The sequence below is a fragment of the Neofelis nebulosa genome, chromosome 1, assembly GCF_028018385.1.
Source record: "Neofelis nebulosa isolate mNeoNeb1 chromosome 1, mNeoNeb1.pri, whole genome shotgun sequence".
Taxonomy (NCBI): domain Eukaryota; kingdom Metazoa; phylum Chordata; class Mammalia; order Carnivora; family Felidae; genus Neofelis; species Neofelis nebulosa.
Genome location: NC_080782.1, coordinates 238,042,385 through 238,059,104, shown reverse-complemented (window position 1 = coordinate 238,059,104; position 16,720 = coordinate 238,042,385). Strand labels below are relative to the sequence as shown.

The 16,720-nt window shown below is 40.1% G+C and overlaps 1 protein-coding gene across 6 annotated transcripts in view; it reads right to left on the bottom strand.

Moving 5' to 3' along the window:
* LOC131488074 (phospholipid-transporting ATPase IB-like) overlaps window positions 1-16,720 on the bottom strand; it is a 212,987-nt gene that overhangs the window by 141,803 nt on the left and 54,464 nt on the right. For all 6 annotated transcript variants that reach the window (XM_058689430.1, XM_058689457.1, XM_058689465.1 and 3 more), the window contains 5 exons: window positions 15,138-15,262; window positions 13,764-13,875; window positions 10,429-10,594; window positions 4,598-4,725; window positions 3,275-3,352 (listed from right to left, as the gene is read on the bottom strand). In XM_058689430.1, coding sequence (XP_058545413.1) covers window positions 3,275-3,352; window positions 4,598-4,725; window positions 10,429-10,594; window positions 13,764-13,875; window positions 15,138-15,262 — 609 coding nt within the window. The remainder of the gene's footprint in view (window positions 1-3,274; window positions 3,353-4,597; window positions 4,726-10,428; window positions 10,595-13,763; window positions 13,876-15,137; window positions 15,263-16,720) is intronic.

The following is a 16,720-nucleotide window of genomic DNA, read 5'->3' as shown; positions in this document are numbered from 1 at the left end:
CCTATGCTCATGGCAGCATTATCTACAATAGCCAAGATAAAACAACCTGTCAATGAATGAATGGACCAAAGAAAATGTAGTGTATATGTAATACAGTAATAATTACACACACACACACACACACACAAAATTGAGCCATAAAAAGAAGGAAATCTGGCTGTTTGCACATGAAGGGACTCTGAGGGCATTATGTTGTGTGAAATAAGTCAGACAAAGAAAGACAAATGCCACAGGATTCACTTACTTGTGCAATCTGAACAAGAAAAATAACTAAACTCGCTACAGAGAACAGATTGGTGGTTGTCAGAGGCAAGGAGTGAGCAAAATGAGCAGTGAGCAAAATGGGTGAAGGGGGTCAAAAGGTACAAACTTCCAGTTAGAAAATAAATGAATCCTCAGGATGTCATGGAAAACACGGTGATTGTAGTTAATACTACCATACTGCATGTTCAGAAGCTGCCAGGAAGATAGATCTTAAAAGTTCTCATCACCAGAACTCTGTAACTATGTATAGGGACAGACGTTAACTAGACTTATTATGATGATCGTTTTGCAATATATACAAATACCAAACCATTATGTTGCACACCTGAAACTAATATAATCATAGATGCCAATTATACTCAATAAAAAAAGGAAAAGAGGCAATGTTAAACCATTTTTTTATTATCATGGTAAAGTGATTTTAGATAAAACTTACCGTTTTGACCATTTTGAAGTGTTATTATTGAACACATTGACATGGTGGTGCAACAATCACCACCATCCATCTCCAGAACGTCTTTCTCATCCCAAACTGAAACCTCCTACCACTTCTACAATGACTCCCCATTCTGTCCTCCCTGCAGCCCCTAGCAACCACTATGCTACTTTCTGTCTCTATAAATCTGACTATTCCAAGTACTTCATAGAAGCTGAGTCATGTTCTATTTGTGTCCTTTTGTGTCTGGCATATTTCACTTAGCATAATCTTCAAGATTTATCCATGCTGTAGCCTGTTTCCAGATTTCATTCATTTTCAGGACTGCATAATATTCCACTGTATGTGCAGACCACGTTTTGTTTAATTATTTATTGGACGTTTGAGTTGTTTCCACCATTTGCCTATTGTGAATAGTGCTGCTTAGAACATGTGTGTATATAATACCTGTTTGAGTCCCCACTTTCAATTCTTTTGTGAAAATCCCCAGATGTGGAATTGCTGGAACATATGGTAATTCTAGGTTTCGTTTTCTGAGGTTTCTCCATAGTGTTTTCCACCGTGACTGCACCATCTTACATTTCCACCAGCAGTGCACAAGGGTTCATTTCTACCTCCTCATGAACACGTGTTCTCTGGTGTGAAAGTTTTACAGTCGGTGTCCTGGTGGCTGCCAAGTGCTATTTCATTATGGTTTTGATCTGCAGTTCCTTAAAGATCAGGGATGTTGAGCATCGTTTCAGGTGCTTATTGTTTGTTTATATACATTCTTTGGAAAAATGTCTATTAAAGTCCTCTGCTATTGAGTTGTACTAGTTTTTATACATTCTGAATATTAAACTTATTGTCTTGTTTTCATTTATTTCTGCTCTTATCTTTATGTATTACCTACATAAACAATGTAATTAATTCTTTTTTAACTTTTTAAATGTTTATTTACTTGTGAGAGACAGAGTGTGAGCGGGGGAGGGGTGGGGAGGGGCAGGGAGAGAAGGAGACACAGAATCTGAAGCTGGCTCCAGGCTCCGAGCTGTCAGCACAGAGCCCGACGCAGGGCTTGAACTCACAAACGGTGAGATCATGACCTGAGCCGAAGTCAGATGCTTAACCGACTGAGCCACCTAGGCGTCCCAGTATAATTAATTTTCAAAGCTTGAGTTCCAAAGCCAGTTTTATTATATTGAATTACTACTCTAAAGTAGCTAGAGTCGACTGACAAGGCAAGAGGGATAAACTGATTTTTTTCCCAACTGTCAACAGAAAACATATGTTCTAAAGGATTAGCAAATGATCAGATTTTCACGAGCAGAAAAGTTGCTAGAAAGCGGATTATTCCATCCTCCTTCATTTTTAGTTTTCCAAGGTAAAAAGGCTATTAATGGTGTTCTCAGATCAGGCATTTCCAAGAGCCAGAAATATTCTAAAATAAATTATTTACTGAGAACTCACTATTCAAATGATACTATACAATGTGACCATAAATTAGAAATCATATAAACTAAATACTGGTTAATTAAATCCCTTCTTCACACTGGGTACTGTGCTGAGTGTATTACAAATACATTATCTTACTCAGTCCTGCAAACAACCTTCTGAAGTAGTTGCTATCGACATGCCCGAATTACAGATGAGGCATCAAGGCCAGCAAAGTTACCTAAGAAGCCCATGGTGACACTGCTGGTAAATAGTGAGACCAAGGTTCACTCCCAGGAAGTTTAACTCCGAAATTCTGCTTTTTATCATAATTTACATATTGCTTCCAATTAATTGAAACATGGGAACTTATAATATTATTAAAGAAAAAACATTAATAGCAAAAGTAATTACAAAAAAGTACCAATCAGAAGTCCCATCTTTCCAGGTACCATACGACTGTGGGATTTAGTTGAGTTTTTCCAGCTGTCCTGAGGTATAACTGACAAATAATTGTGGGAGTTTTTAAAAACAATGTATACTTGCAAAGCTGCCACTGTCACTTCGAAGGCAACCAACTGTCCGTTGGTAACCTGGCGCCATTCCTGCCCCTTTCTGTCGCACTGTAGGGGCTCATGACCTGAGGGTACATTTCTCCCAGGATTCCAGTTTAGATTCTACCACTGAAAGGAACTTGCAGTCAAGAATTACAAGCTGCATCGTTGGCCTATTGGCAGCTGTGCGCAGATGCATGGGTTAGATGGGTATGAAATTTTGCAGCAGGCTCCAGATGCTTCCCTGTGGGTCCTCTGCCGTAGGGAAGCAGGAGCATGGCCACCAGTGGCGGATGCCCAGGTTCCTGTGACTGACTCCCTGAAAGCTAACTGAAAACTTGAGAGCTACCTGACGCTTTCACTACCTGCCTCTCCAGCTCTTCTACTCTTTCATAAGCACATTAATAACCTGTATTAGGTCCGTTCGACTTGCAACCCGTGATGCATTATCAATATTTTTAGCTAATAATACTTTTGAAGCTCCACATGGGTATCATGTCAACTACAGCTTATGGCTGAATTCGCACTTTAACTTTGCACACGCTCTCCCTAGATCCGCCTTCTTCAAAGTTCTTGTCACATACCCAGGCCCTGAAGGGGCCCTCACCTGCCCAAGCTCTTCGTTAAGATTGGACGTTCTGGCCATGGCATAGACGTTATCTCCTTCATAATGCATATCTTCATCCTGCGAGAAATGAGCAAAACAGCCAAGCCACGCAGTCAGAACTAGGCTCAAAACGTCTGCAGGTCAACTGGGCTGCCACTGGTCTTCTGACATGGCTGACATGAGAAAGAATTCAAAATGGAGCCTAGAATACCAAGAGAGTCTTGGGTGCTAGTTTCTCACACGCTTTGGCAGAGCTGATTCAGGACAGGCAATGCTACACAGAAACAAATACCAGTGTGTCGTTGGTTTGGTATTGGAAGACTTGGCTTCCAAATCCCGGCTCCGCCTCAGACGCTCCCACAGAGGGTCTGAGATCCCGAGTATGCTTTGCGGCTACTACATCTATAAAATGGGAGCGAGAACACGGATCTCACAGCGCCACCGTGAATTTTAAATGAGAATACACTTAAAAGCACTCTGTCTCATTTTGTGGTTGTCAAAAATAACACTACCCTTCAAGTGACGGGAATTCATTGATACGGGGAAACATTTTAGTAGGACATCTAGCAAAAAATTTATTTCCACAAAAAAATCTTTTTAAGTATAACTAAAAATTGCAAATGCACATTCAAAGTAGAAAATTTGCTCAGTCACATGATACTAAGTATCAATTTAAGTGAATGCATGGTTTTCACCTAAGAAATCTTTTCCTTAGTTTGAAGTCATTCTGGAAAATGGCTGTTTCTGTCACTCTTGCCAACATATGTAAATCTATTGTAAGTCTACTGGACTCTACTCTTCTAGAATATCTTAAATTTTAATGGGCCATCTCTTTGCAGTTGCTACTAAGTCACTAGCTCTTGAGTCTTTCTTGTCAGCTAGGAAAAAACATATTAAGAAACAGTGTCCTCAAGAGTGACACAGAGAGGCCCAGGCACTGCTGAGTCAGGCTGACCCTGATGTTTGGCTCTCCTGTCAGGAACACAACTCGCCTGTGCACCACGGTAGGAACTCAGGCACTCTGATTCTTAAAACCAAAGCCACAGGTCAAGAGAGAACTTTAAAAAAAATTTTTTTTTTTACATTTATTTATTTTTGAGAGAAGAGAGAGACAGAGCACAAGTTCAGGGAGGGCCAGAGAGGGAAGGAGACACAGAATCCGAAGCAGGCTCTAGGCTCTGAGCCACCAGCACAGAGCCTGATGCAGGGCTCGAACTCACAAACCGTGAAATCAGGACCTGAGCTGAAGTCGGACTCTTAACCGACTGAGCCACCCAGGCGCCCCGAGAGAACTTTTTTAAATTTTCTGATTTTCATACTCACCCAGTTTATAAACAGGGCCTGAATATATTTCACAATTTCCAGAGTGACCAGCAGGCTAATGGGGATGAGATTGTGATACAAGATGATGAACACCAATATGTCAAACCCTAAGCTGTGGGAGCTGTAATCTGTGGAAGAAGATCAGAGGAATCATGTCACAGCTTCAGGCAATACCTCTATTCATCTTTGCATTATTACGTTTTAAAATTGTGAAAATTTCTCCATGAAAATTACTATTAAGGGTAAAATTAAATGGACACATAAAATAGTTCTATTTTTTAATATAGTTTATTGTCAAATTGGCTTCCATACAACACCCAGCACTCATCCCAACAAGTGCCCTCCTCAATGCCCATCACCCACTTTCCCCTCTCCCCCACCCCCGTCAACCCTTAGATTGTTCTCTGTATTTAAGAGTCTCTTATGGTTTGCCTCTTTCTCTCTCTGTAACTTTTTTTCCCCCTTCTCCTCCCCCATGGTGTTCTGTTAAGTTTCTCCAGATCCACATATGAGTGAAACGTATGGTATCTGTCTTTCTCTGCCTGACTTATTTCACTTAGCATAATACCCTCCAGTTCCATCCACGTTGCTGCAAATGGCCAGACTTCATTCTTTCTCATTGCCAAGTAGTATTCCGTTGTATATATAAACCACATCTTCTTTATCCATTTGTCAGTTGATGGACATTTAGGGTCCTTCCATAATTTGGCTATTGTTGAAAGTGCTGCTATAAACATTGGGGTACACGTGCCCCTATGCATCAGCACTCCTGTATCCCTTGGGTCAGTTCCTAGCAGGGCTATTGCTAGGAGGGATAGTTCTATTTTTAATTTTTTGAGGAACCTCCACACTATTTTCCAGAGCGGCCACACCAGTTTGCATTCCCACCGACAGTACAAAAGGGTTCCCGTTCCTCCACATCCTCGCCAGTATCTATGATTTCCTGAATTGTTCATTTTAGCCACTCTGACCGGTGTGAAGTGGTATCTCAAAGTGTGGCTTTGATTTGTATTTCCCTGATGATGGGTGACACTGAGCATCTTTTCATGTGTCTGTCTGCCACCTGGAGTTAAGTCTCAGTTAAGCACCAACACTGTAATAGGGCGTGTGCCAAGCGTCAACATACAAGATCTAGCAAGAGACAGACCCTGCTCCCAGGGAGCTTTGGATGCAGCTTGAGAAAGGAAGATGTGTCAGGAATTACGACACAATGAAATCCATGATAGTGCTGAACACGAAGAGTTGCAACGACACAAAATGGAGGGCCCAGAAAGAGGGTGCACAAAAGAAGGTGAGCCCAGTTTTGAGGAAGGGAGTTTGTTAAATGGAGATGAAAGGAAGAGCATGAAGAGGACATTTTATTTAGCTGGAAGTACGTGGCTTGAAGACAAAGAGATAATTAATGATTTTTTAAACTTAGGAAATGAAGGAAAGTAAAGCCAAAAGGAAAATAAAAAAATAAATATCATACTTTGTAAAACCTAGTGATGTACTCATTTTTAAAGAGGTACATGTATTTGAGAGAGTAGTTTTCCAATAAAAGTTCAGTCTAATTTCACAGAAATTTACTGAAAAATATACAGAAGGTATTCAGGAGACATATACAGACTGCTTTCTATAGGTCTTTCTGAAAACTTACATCTCAATCTTATGTATTAAATTTATATGTTGAGTTATAACTGAAAAGAACTAAACAAACTGATTTGTCAGATTAATTAAGCACAAATATGTATACTGAGAGACAAAATTAAATAATTTTAAGGTAAAATTTTATATTCATTTTTCCTAAAAGGGAACACACCTGTAACTCAGAATGATTGTAGTTAAATCTAGATTTCTAAATTCCATCAACCTAAAGGTCAAGTTTAATTCACTATCATATCAATTCAAATTCTTATCACCTTGAGTTTACTAACTTTCCCTTATTTGCCATGATTACACTTTTTTTTTAAAATTGTTTTTTAAGATTTATTTATTTTTGAGACAGAGAGAGACAGAGCATGAACGGGGGAGGGGCAGAGAGAGAGGGAGACACAGAATCTGAAACAGGCTCCAGGCTCCGAGCGGTCAGCACAGAGCCCGACGCGGGGCTCGAACTCGCATACCGCGAGATGGTGACCTGAGCCGAAGTCGGACGCTTAACCGACTGAGCCACCCAGGCGCCCCCATGATTACACTTTTATACTTACTATGCTACCTTATGGTCATAAATCATTCTTTTAGGAATACTAGAGGCAGATATTATTAGGACCGTTTTTTTGGACAGAGAAGTTGAGAAAAGATCTCTAGTGCTTTGCTAAATGTATTAATTACTGAAAATGCAGTTATAGTTTAATTACCCAATACCTTTCTCTTCTTTTAGACTAGAATATCTTGGGCAGAGTGATACAGTCCAGAGTCAATAACAGATTTTTATTCCAAATAAGCCAGTAACTTCCTCTGTGCTTTTTGGTAAATATACAGAATCTATTTCACTTTCATAAAACAAGGGGCTGGGCTAGAAAACAATAGAGTTCTGCTTCTAAATATAAAAATTATTTCTTTTACTTAAAAAATTAATTACTGAGTTCCTATTATGAAAAGGCACTGTTCTTGGAGTTAAAGATACAATGATTCCTGTCCTCAAAAATTCACAATCTAGCTGGAAGGATGGGGCAAACAATGATTATAAAACATGGAAATGGAATGATATCTATTAAGGACATCATTATAGAAGCCAAAGAGGCCTCCTAACTAAGAGAGGGAGATAAGATATAGGAAATGCTGCTGGAGAAGGTAATGCCTCAGCTTGGACTGAAATGAGAAGAGACAGGTATCCAGTCACGAAGAGACCAGAGGTGCACTGAGGCAGAAGGAACTGTAGACAAAAGGCCTAGAGATGCTGAAGCAACTGGTGGATGGAAGGATCACGAAAGAGAACAAAAGTCAGTCTTCTGTGAATACAGACTAAGTACCAGATGATGGAGATAGGACCAGATATGAAAGTCCTGATGTGCCATGCTAAGAGCCAGAGGATAAATAATTTCGGTTTTGCAAGACATACAGTCCCAGTTCCAACTACTCAACTCTGCTGTTGTAGCACTGAAAGTAATCACATGTAAGGGCATCTGGGTGGCTCAGTCAGTGAAGCCTCTGACTTCAGCCCAGGTCACGATCTCATGGTTCGTGGGCTCGAGCCCCCCATCAGGCTCTCTGCTGACAGCTCACAGCCTGGAACCTGCTTTGGATTCTGTGTCTCCCTCTCTCTCTGCCCTTCCCCGACTCATGACCTGTCTCTCAAAAATAAACATACATTACGGGCGCCTGGGTGGCTTAGTCAGGTAAGCATCCGACTTTCGCTCAGGTCATGATCTCACAGTTTGTAGGTTCGAGCCCCACATCGGGCTCTGTGCTGACAGCTCAGAGCCTGGAGCCTGCTTTGGAACCTGTGTTTCCTTCTCTCTCTGCCCCTCCCCTGCTCATGCTGTGTTTCTCTATGTCTCTCAAAAATAAATGTTAAAAAATAAAATAAATAAATAAGCATTAAAATTTTTTTAAAAAAAGAAAGAAAGCAATCACATGTAATACATAAACAAATAAATATGGCTGTGTTCTGATAAAACTTTATTTACAAAAACAAACAATGGGCCATCAGGCAGTGGTCCACCAAGCCATTGTAAACAACAGGATACAGTGAAGCTACTGCATGCATTCATAACTACTTTTTACATACATCTTTCTGGAAACTGTATAAAGAATGAATCTGAGTGGAACTTGACTGAGGGCTGGGCAAACAGTTGGAGAACTGTGGCAGTAGTTCAGGGATGAAAAAGAGTGTGCACAGACAAAATATTGAAAAGGTGGAATCAATAAGACTTTGGAACTGATTGGATGATGAAGGCCATGGGGATAGAAGTGGGGAAAAGAGGAGGAAGCGAGGAGGGGTGAGAGTGACATTTATGTTTCCAGCTTAGATGATGGTTGGATAGCAATGCCTACAATTTACATGGAGAATATTGAAAAAAGACACTCATTTGGGGAAAAAAACTTGAATTTAGTTTTGTACATTATGTAAGAAGTCTACAAGATATCTGGAAAGCAATGTCCAGGCATCATTGAGTTAATAATTCATAGAGGTATCTGGGCTGGAGGCAAGCAGGTAGAAGAGAAATCAACTAATGGATGACAATTGAAATTATTAAAGCAAGTGAGCTCTCTTAGGATTTTCTTGGATAAAACAATCCCTAAGAAGCTAGTGAAGGCCATCCTACAGGAAAAAACATGCACACATAAATATATGACTAAAAGTGTCACAAAATTTTCAGGATTTATGGACCCAAGTTGAGGCATTCCTGGTGAACACAGGATCCTGCAAAACACCAGCATGTAAGAGATGGATCAAGGTTTTCATGAATCAAGTAAGGAACAGATGATTTGTTTGCTTGTTTGTTTTTAATCAGAAGAGGGTGGGACGCTTGGGTGGCTCAGTCTGTTAATCCTCCGACTCTTGGTTTCGGTTCAGGTCATGATCTCACGGTTCATGAGTTCAAGTCCTGCATCGGGCTCTGTGCTGACAGTGCAGAGCCTGCTTGAGATTCTCTCTCTCCCTCTCTCTCTCTGTCCCTTCCCCACTTGCTCTGTCTCTCAAAATAAATAAATAAACTTTAATAAAAAATAAAATAAAACTCAGAAGAGGGTGGCAGAAATCCAATTAAATTCCACTTAAATGACCACTGGGTTTGGCAATTAGGAATTGCCTTGAGGCACAATTCCAGTAGACTGGTTGAAATGGCTAGCAGATGGGAAGGGACCAGGAGGTAAGAAAATAGAAACAGTGAGGGTTGTGTCTCCTTCAAGAAGTCTGACGAAGAAGGCAAGAAAAGGTCATTTGTAGGGTATGCAGAATTTGACATTTTATCAACACCAAAATGTCAGTGACTTCTGTAAGAATTTATGTATGTGTCAAAATAATATAATATTCACAGTCTTGGGCTAGGATAAATTAAACAAGCACATTTAGGTTGAGATTACTTTTTTGAAATCACTGAAAATCTAAAAGCTTGAGCTAAAAACCATACAAGTAACATTTAGAAACCAAGATTGCACAAGAATGAATCCATAGTTTTCTGATACAATCTACAAAGTCTGTATCTTAGCTTCTTTATTTTTAAGATGCTCCCAGACAGATCTGCTCAAGGGAAGTTAGAACAATTTAAAATCCTCAGTTGATAGATGAGAAAAGTAGAAAGATATATGACGGCTAACTGTGAAAACATGGAAAGACCTAAGCAAAAAAAAAAAAAAAGAAAAAAAGACTGAACTTTTAATGGCCAAGTATCAGTTTACCTTTACATCTTTTACCAACCTTCTGGTCCCCTTCAGGGACCCCTGTCTTCATTTGGGGGGCATCATTCCTTGTATACAGAGCACTGTACTAACCCCATAAGGTAGGTATTATCCCCATTTTCAAATGAGGGAAGCATTGCTCAGAGAAGTAAAAAGCCTTGTCCAAGTTCTCCTGGTGACTAAGTGACAAAGCCAAGGACAGAGGCCCTGTGTGTCTGCCTCACCGTCTCATTCCTCTGCCTTGACCCGTCTTCTCTCCTTTATTCTGGAATGCCAAGATTATGTGGCACTGGCAGAACAATCTTAAGAAGGAAACACTCTGTTTCTAAAACTCACTAATCCTCAGTGTCTCAAAAAACCAAAACAAACAACAAAAACTGTTCTGTTCTACCACTTAGAACAAGGGCCTTCCCTTTCAAATAAAAACATGGAAACAAGTGTTTAAAGTCACTTCAAAGCGTTACCACTCTTCAAACGGTAGCTTGTCAACACCCTCGGACACTTACCCTTCGTCCCGATGTACCAAATGTCTCCTCCATGCCCTTCCTTCCAGAGTATGGCTCCCACACAGCTCACCAAGGACATGGCCAGAAGCAGCAGGAACAACACCAGGATCTGCACATTGGTCACCTTCTCAACAGTCGATCTCTTGAGAGGCAATTTGATGGAATTCTGCACCATGGCGAATGCACAGACACCAAAGAGAATGGAAAACAATCAAAGGAATTATAATGCATGAATATTTTTATGGTAAGAGGAGGTCCAAAATCCCAACAGTTGAAAAGGAGAATATGGTTTTTGCCAAGTAAGTACCAACACTGAAGGCACCATGTTGTTGACTGATGGGGCTTTTCCCACTTCAGTCCTTGAGGCATCTTCTACTTATTCACAGAGAACATATTCACACAGCGGACCCACCAACCCACAGTTCTAGGGTTTTTTAAAAAAGCAAATGTGGGGGCGCCTGGGTGGCGCAGTCGGTTAAGCGTCCGACTGCAGCCAGGTCACGATCTCGCGGTCCGTGAGTTCGAGCCCCGCGTCAGGCTCTGGGCTGATGGCTCGGAGCCTGGAGCCTGTTTCCGATTCTGTGTCTCCCTCTCTCTGCCCCTCCCCCATTCATGCTCTGTCTCTCTCTGTCCCCAAAATAAATAAAAAACGTTGAAAAAATAAATAAATAAATAAATAAAAATAAATAAATAAAATAAAAAAGCAAATGTGGTAAATCACACAGTCTAGGTGATCTTCTGTACAGATAAAAGAGAAAAAGACTGTACTAATTTATTGGCTTTACTATTTATAGTTATTGAATTATTTCTGGTTTGAAAACCATGGAAAGATATCTTTTATCTGAGTCTGTTGGGGAAATATTCAAGATTTTACCAGTACAGGGACACCTGGGTGGCTCAGTCGGTTAAGGGTCCAACTTCAGCTCAGGTCATGCATGATCTTGCAGTTTTCATGGGTCTGAGCCCCGCATCGGGGTTTGTGCTGACAGCTCAGAGCCTGGAGGCTGCTTCAGATTCTGTGTCTCCCTCTTTCTCTGTCCCTCCCCACTCGTGCTCTGTGTCTCTCTCTCTCAAAAATAAACATTAAAAAAAATTTTTTTTAAAGATTTTACCAGTACAATAATTATTCTAACACATATTTAGGGACACCAAAGCTCTGGGTTAGGGATACAGGAGAGCTTCAAATAATAACTTTCTATTAGCATTTCAAATTTACCCATAAATTTCTGATAATTGTCTGCATAGGTCTATTAAAATATTGACAAATAAATGTATATTTAACTTTCTTGTATATAACATGTATAATTAGCAAGCATATAAACAGATGTAGATATTTAACTTTGCAACCATACTTTGCCAGATTAAATTTACCATTTCTACATATTTTTTTAAGTAGGTTTCACACCCAGTGCAGAGCCCAACATAGGGCCTGAACTCACAACCCCGAGATCAAGACCTGAGCTCAGATCACTAGTCAGACTCTTAAATGACTGAGCCACACTGGTGCCCCTACATTGTTTTAAGCGTGGAAGCATAAATCCTCAAAGTATATTAGTTATGAAAATATGAGTTAGTAATCTAAATAACTCAGCTTTTTTACAAAGCACAGGAATAAAAATTGAAATCCTAGTTTTAACTGCATTAAGCATATTATTAGAGAACGTCCGTGCATATGTGTGTACGTACTATAATTTATATAATATATACATCTATGTATAATATCTCCAAAGCAATCATGTCATTCCTTCTCTTTTTTTAACGGGTGTAAGTAATGTCTTCAAATGCTATACAATATAGAATAGTTTTGAGCTAAGCGTGTTGTGCTTAAAACCTTTCAGTAAGGAAATATTTACATTTACTAGTTCTTTCTTTCCTGAAGTTGTGAAAAGGCCCACTTTGAGATTTTTGTGATTCTGAAATGACCCAATCAGCATGTATAATAAGCAATGATTTACACCCACAAAATAATGTGGAATAGTAGGATGCACCTTCTCATGAGCTGCTGCACAGACTAGCCACACAGGGGAGATAATGGGACAGGCTCCTTAAATCAACAGTAGGCATTTAAATTTGAGATTGAATGTTGTATCACCAGCTATACAATTAAGTGATAACAGCACGATCATTTGAAGAAAACTGAAGTCAGAAGGGTGTAGCGTTTGAGAGTTGTGCGTTTTACAGCTGAATCACAGGTCACGATTAGGTGGGTCTATGTTGCCCCTGGTTCACTGTCCAGATACAAACTTCTATTTGTGGGTAGACCGTGTCTATATCGCCGTCTTCATCCGGGGTTTTTAGTATACAGAGTGTAAGGAAAACTTACACATTAACGCACTACTGCAGGGTGCAATCCCAGGGCAGGAAGAATGAGAGGAAAAAGAAAAGTGAGACAAGAAACCAGGAAGCAAAGAGAGAGTGGAATGTTACCGACCAGTCATAGCTTTGCAAGAAAATGTACCTAGGGCCCCAGTCACAAGGGCCCCAACTCTCCTCGGACTAGTCTGTCACCATTCCATGCCTTCTTTCTCTGCCATTTACCCTACAGTCACACTGAGCAGCGCTCCCCAAATGGCCCTTGGACACAGGCAAGTCTTGGTCTAGCGCTCTCCCACCTGCCGCGCCTTCATTCTGAACCTCCCACACCCTTGAAACTTTCATCTGCTCTACTCAGCTTTCAGGTCTCGGTTTGTTTACATCGTTCTTCCCCACAACAGCCTCAATGTCAGGTTGGATGGGGCTCCTATAGAAACACACAGCGTGCTACACTTAACCTGCCTTAGTGACCTCTGGCTATTACGTTACCTTGACTGTCTTCCTTCACAGACCGCAGGTAAGTCGAGGGCAGGAAACAGGACTTGTGCCCTACTATACCCCACGGTCTTAGCACAGTGTCTGGCATTACACAGGTGCCAAAGAGATACTTGTGCAAGCAATAGTCAAAGCCAAATGTTATATTTTAGCAGATGGAATAACGGGCGGACTTACTGTCAAAGTATTAAGGATAAGAAATGTGCAAAACATTCCTAGTCCAAAACAGGTGTTTTGAAGGATGTCCTGAAGGGACAAACCAAAGGGTTCTCGAAAGACAGTGATTGGGAAGAATGGTATGTAAGAGTAATAACTTACACAGAACTTCCAATGTCATTTTGGCCAAAATAGTCTTACCACTAATGGGAGCCATGTAGACTAAAATGAAATATGGACCTCCCTTCAAACTTCAGGTTAGTAAACAGAAATGAGCCTCCTAAATTCAAGAGATATATGATGCTAACCCCCCTCACCTCATAAAAAAGGGAAAAATCTAGAGGCAATACAGTCATCACAAATTATTTTACCTGCATGAATTTGGTTTCAGATCCAGTGTAAACAACTATGCCAAGGATCCACTGGGTATTTTTAAGTTGTGTACCTCTTAGCAAGACCTGATCAGGCCCTACTGCAACAGGGCTAAAAATAAAGAGCATGTATACATTACCAAAAAGTTTTTTTTTTTTCTTTTCACAAAGTGAAGCAAGCCTAGGCTTTCATCTTATACATATTTCTTTTTTGTCAAGTTCAACTTTGGGGGGAAATAGCAACAAAAACAAATGTGTCTTCATACAAGGAGCATGGGAAAAAAATGGTTTTATCCTCCATTTCTCACTAACCTAAAGGTAAGTTGATTAAAAGTTCTAGAGAAATAATACCTCTCATACCTAGGGTGACTATGAAACTTAATGTCAAGGAAGACTGGGCAGAGGAATAAATACTTGTGTATTACCAATTTGGTTTTCTATAGAAAAGACTACATGTGGTCATTCAGGGCACACAAAGCAACCTTGGTTTGCCATATTTTCCTGTCCTCCTCCCCTCTGGCACTGGGCTGACTCACTCACTATATAAAAAAATGCTTCCCGGGCACCTGGGTGACTCAGTCAGTTGAGCATCAGGCTTAGGCTCAGGACATGATCTCACGGTTCCTGAGTTTGAGCCCCCACGTTGGATTCTGTGCTGACAGCTCAGAGCCTGGAGCCTGCTTCGGATTCTGTGTCTCCCTCTCTCTGTCCCTCCCCGACTTGTGTTTGTTCGTTCTCTCTCTCTCTCAAAAATAAATAAACATGAAAAACAATGCTTCCATAAAAGTCTTAAGTGGAAGCTAAGCAGAAGTGGAGCAGAAATTAGGGAAAATCCTTCATCATTATCAAACTTCTCTTCTTGGATGACTTTTGAAACTTTGTTCTTCCCACTAACTTAGCCCAAGGGATGTGCCAAGTACTTCTATGCAAAGGGAACTTAGACCTGACTTCTCTAGCCCATTTACAGGTATACCAATTTTAAAAATGCCATATAGGGGTGCCTGGGTGGCTCAGTCGGTTGAGCAACCGACTTCGGCTCAGGTCATGATCTCACGGTTTGTGAGTTCGAGCCTTGCGTCAGGCTCTGTGCTGATGGCTCAGAGCCTGGAGCCTGCTTTGGATTCTGTGTCTCTCTCTCTGTCCCTCTCCCACTCATGCTCTGTCTCTGTGTCAGAAATAAATAAACGTTAAAAAAATTTTTTTAAATGCCATACATTTTCCTCCCATATTTAAGAACCTCTTTAACAGTATATTGATGCCTCCGGTATTTCAAAATCAAGTAAAAAAATGAAAAAACTATTAAACTGAGAGAACAAAAATGGTCATATTTTATGTTCCATTTAAAAAAAATGTTCAATAAGAGAAAAACGATACCTTTTCCCATTTAGATACAAGGTTCCAATGAAGGTATTGAAATGACGATTAGGTCCTTCACATTCTATTTTTCCAGAGAGGCTTGACAATTGTTCTGTTTGCATTTCAGCTGTTTCTAACAAAGCCTGTAAAATAAAGTCAAAGTAAAATTAATATAAAACTTTAATGGCAAAGTTCAGTGTCCTAGTAGTTAACAAAATTATGAAAATGAGGGTCCAAAATGTATTGCACTTACCAGACAACAAATAAGGTACCTCAAACTTTAACATAAAGTTTGTTAGAAAATTTTGCCGTATGAGTATTTTGCAAATATTTTTAATAAGGTTCAAAGAGGTAGTAGGAAAGTCAAATTTTCATCATCTCTACATGAAAATAACATTTTTGAAAGTGTAGTGACTTTAACCAAACATCATGGCATGTTTGATACATTCATAGCTGTAGCTGATGAGGCTGATATCTGGACCACACTTAGAGTAGCAAGGATCTAGAATAATGGCTCCAAACTTTTACATACATCAGATGCACCTGCAAGTCTTGTTGAAACACAGATTGCTGAGATTCACCCCCAGGGGTTTTTTGTTTGTTTGTTTGTTTGTTTTTATTCAGTAGGTCTGAGGTGGAGAGCTAGGATTTGCATTTCCCAAAGGATGCTGACGATGCTGGTCTAGAGAGCATGCCCGGGGAAACACCGATCTAGAGAATGTCTCATTGCAATAAGCAGACCTCAACTTTACAGAGAGGAAAAGAAGATCATCTTCAGGAGAACAAGAATCAAATTGCCATCTGTCTTTTTTTAACAGCAATACGAGACACAGGAAGAGAGTGAATTTTTATTTTTAATTATCGAAATAAAAGACCTTTAAATTCAGAATGTTATATCTTTCCAAATATCAAACAAATGTGAAAGTTTAACGCAAACATTCTCAGGCACGCAAATGTCTTAGAAGTTCTGACGCTCAGAAACCTACATCGAAACAGTTTGGGATGCACTTCTGTTAAAAAAAAAAGATGCCTTAACAAAAATATGAGAGCAAGTTACCAACTGGGAGAAAGCTTTGATGACACGTATAACTGACAAAGAATTGGTATAAAAAATATGGGGGCACCCAAGTGGCTCAGTCAGTGGAGCATCCAACTTCAGCTCAGGTCATGATCTCACAGTTCCTGAGTTCAAGCCCCACATCGGACTCGCTGTCAGTGCAGAGGCTGCTTCAGATCCTCTCTCTCCCTCTCTCTGCTCCTCCCCTGCTCATGCTCTCTCTCAAAAATAAATAAAATATTTAAAAATTTTTAAATATTTAAAGAAGTCCTATAAACCAATAAAAAGTACAAATATCCCAATAGAAAGATGAATAAACAACATGAACAAATATTTCTCAGAAAAAGAAAATATGTATTACCAATAAGCTCAAAAGCAGATGCTCAAGAATGATAGATTAATGAATTTAAAAAGAAAAAGTAGGGGTGCCTGGATGGCTCAGTCGGTTAAGTGTCTGACTTCGGCTCATGTCATGATCTCACGGTTCATGGGTTCAAGCCCCGCATCAGGCTCTGTGCTGACAGCTCAGAGCCTGGAGCCTGCT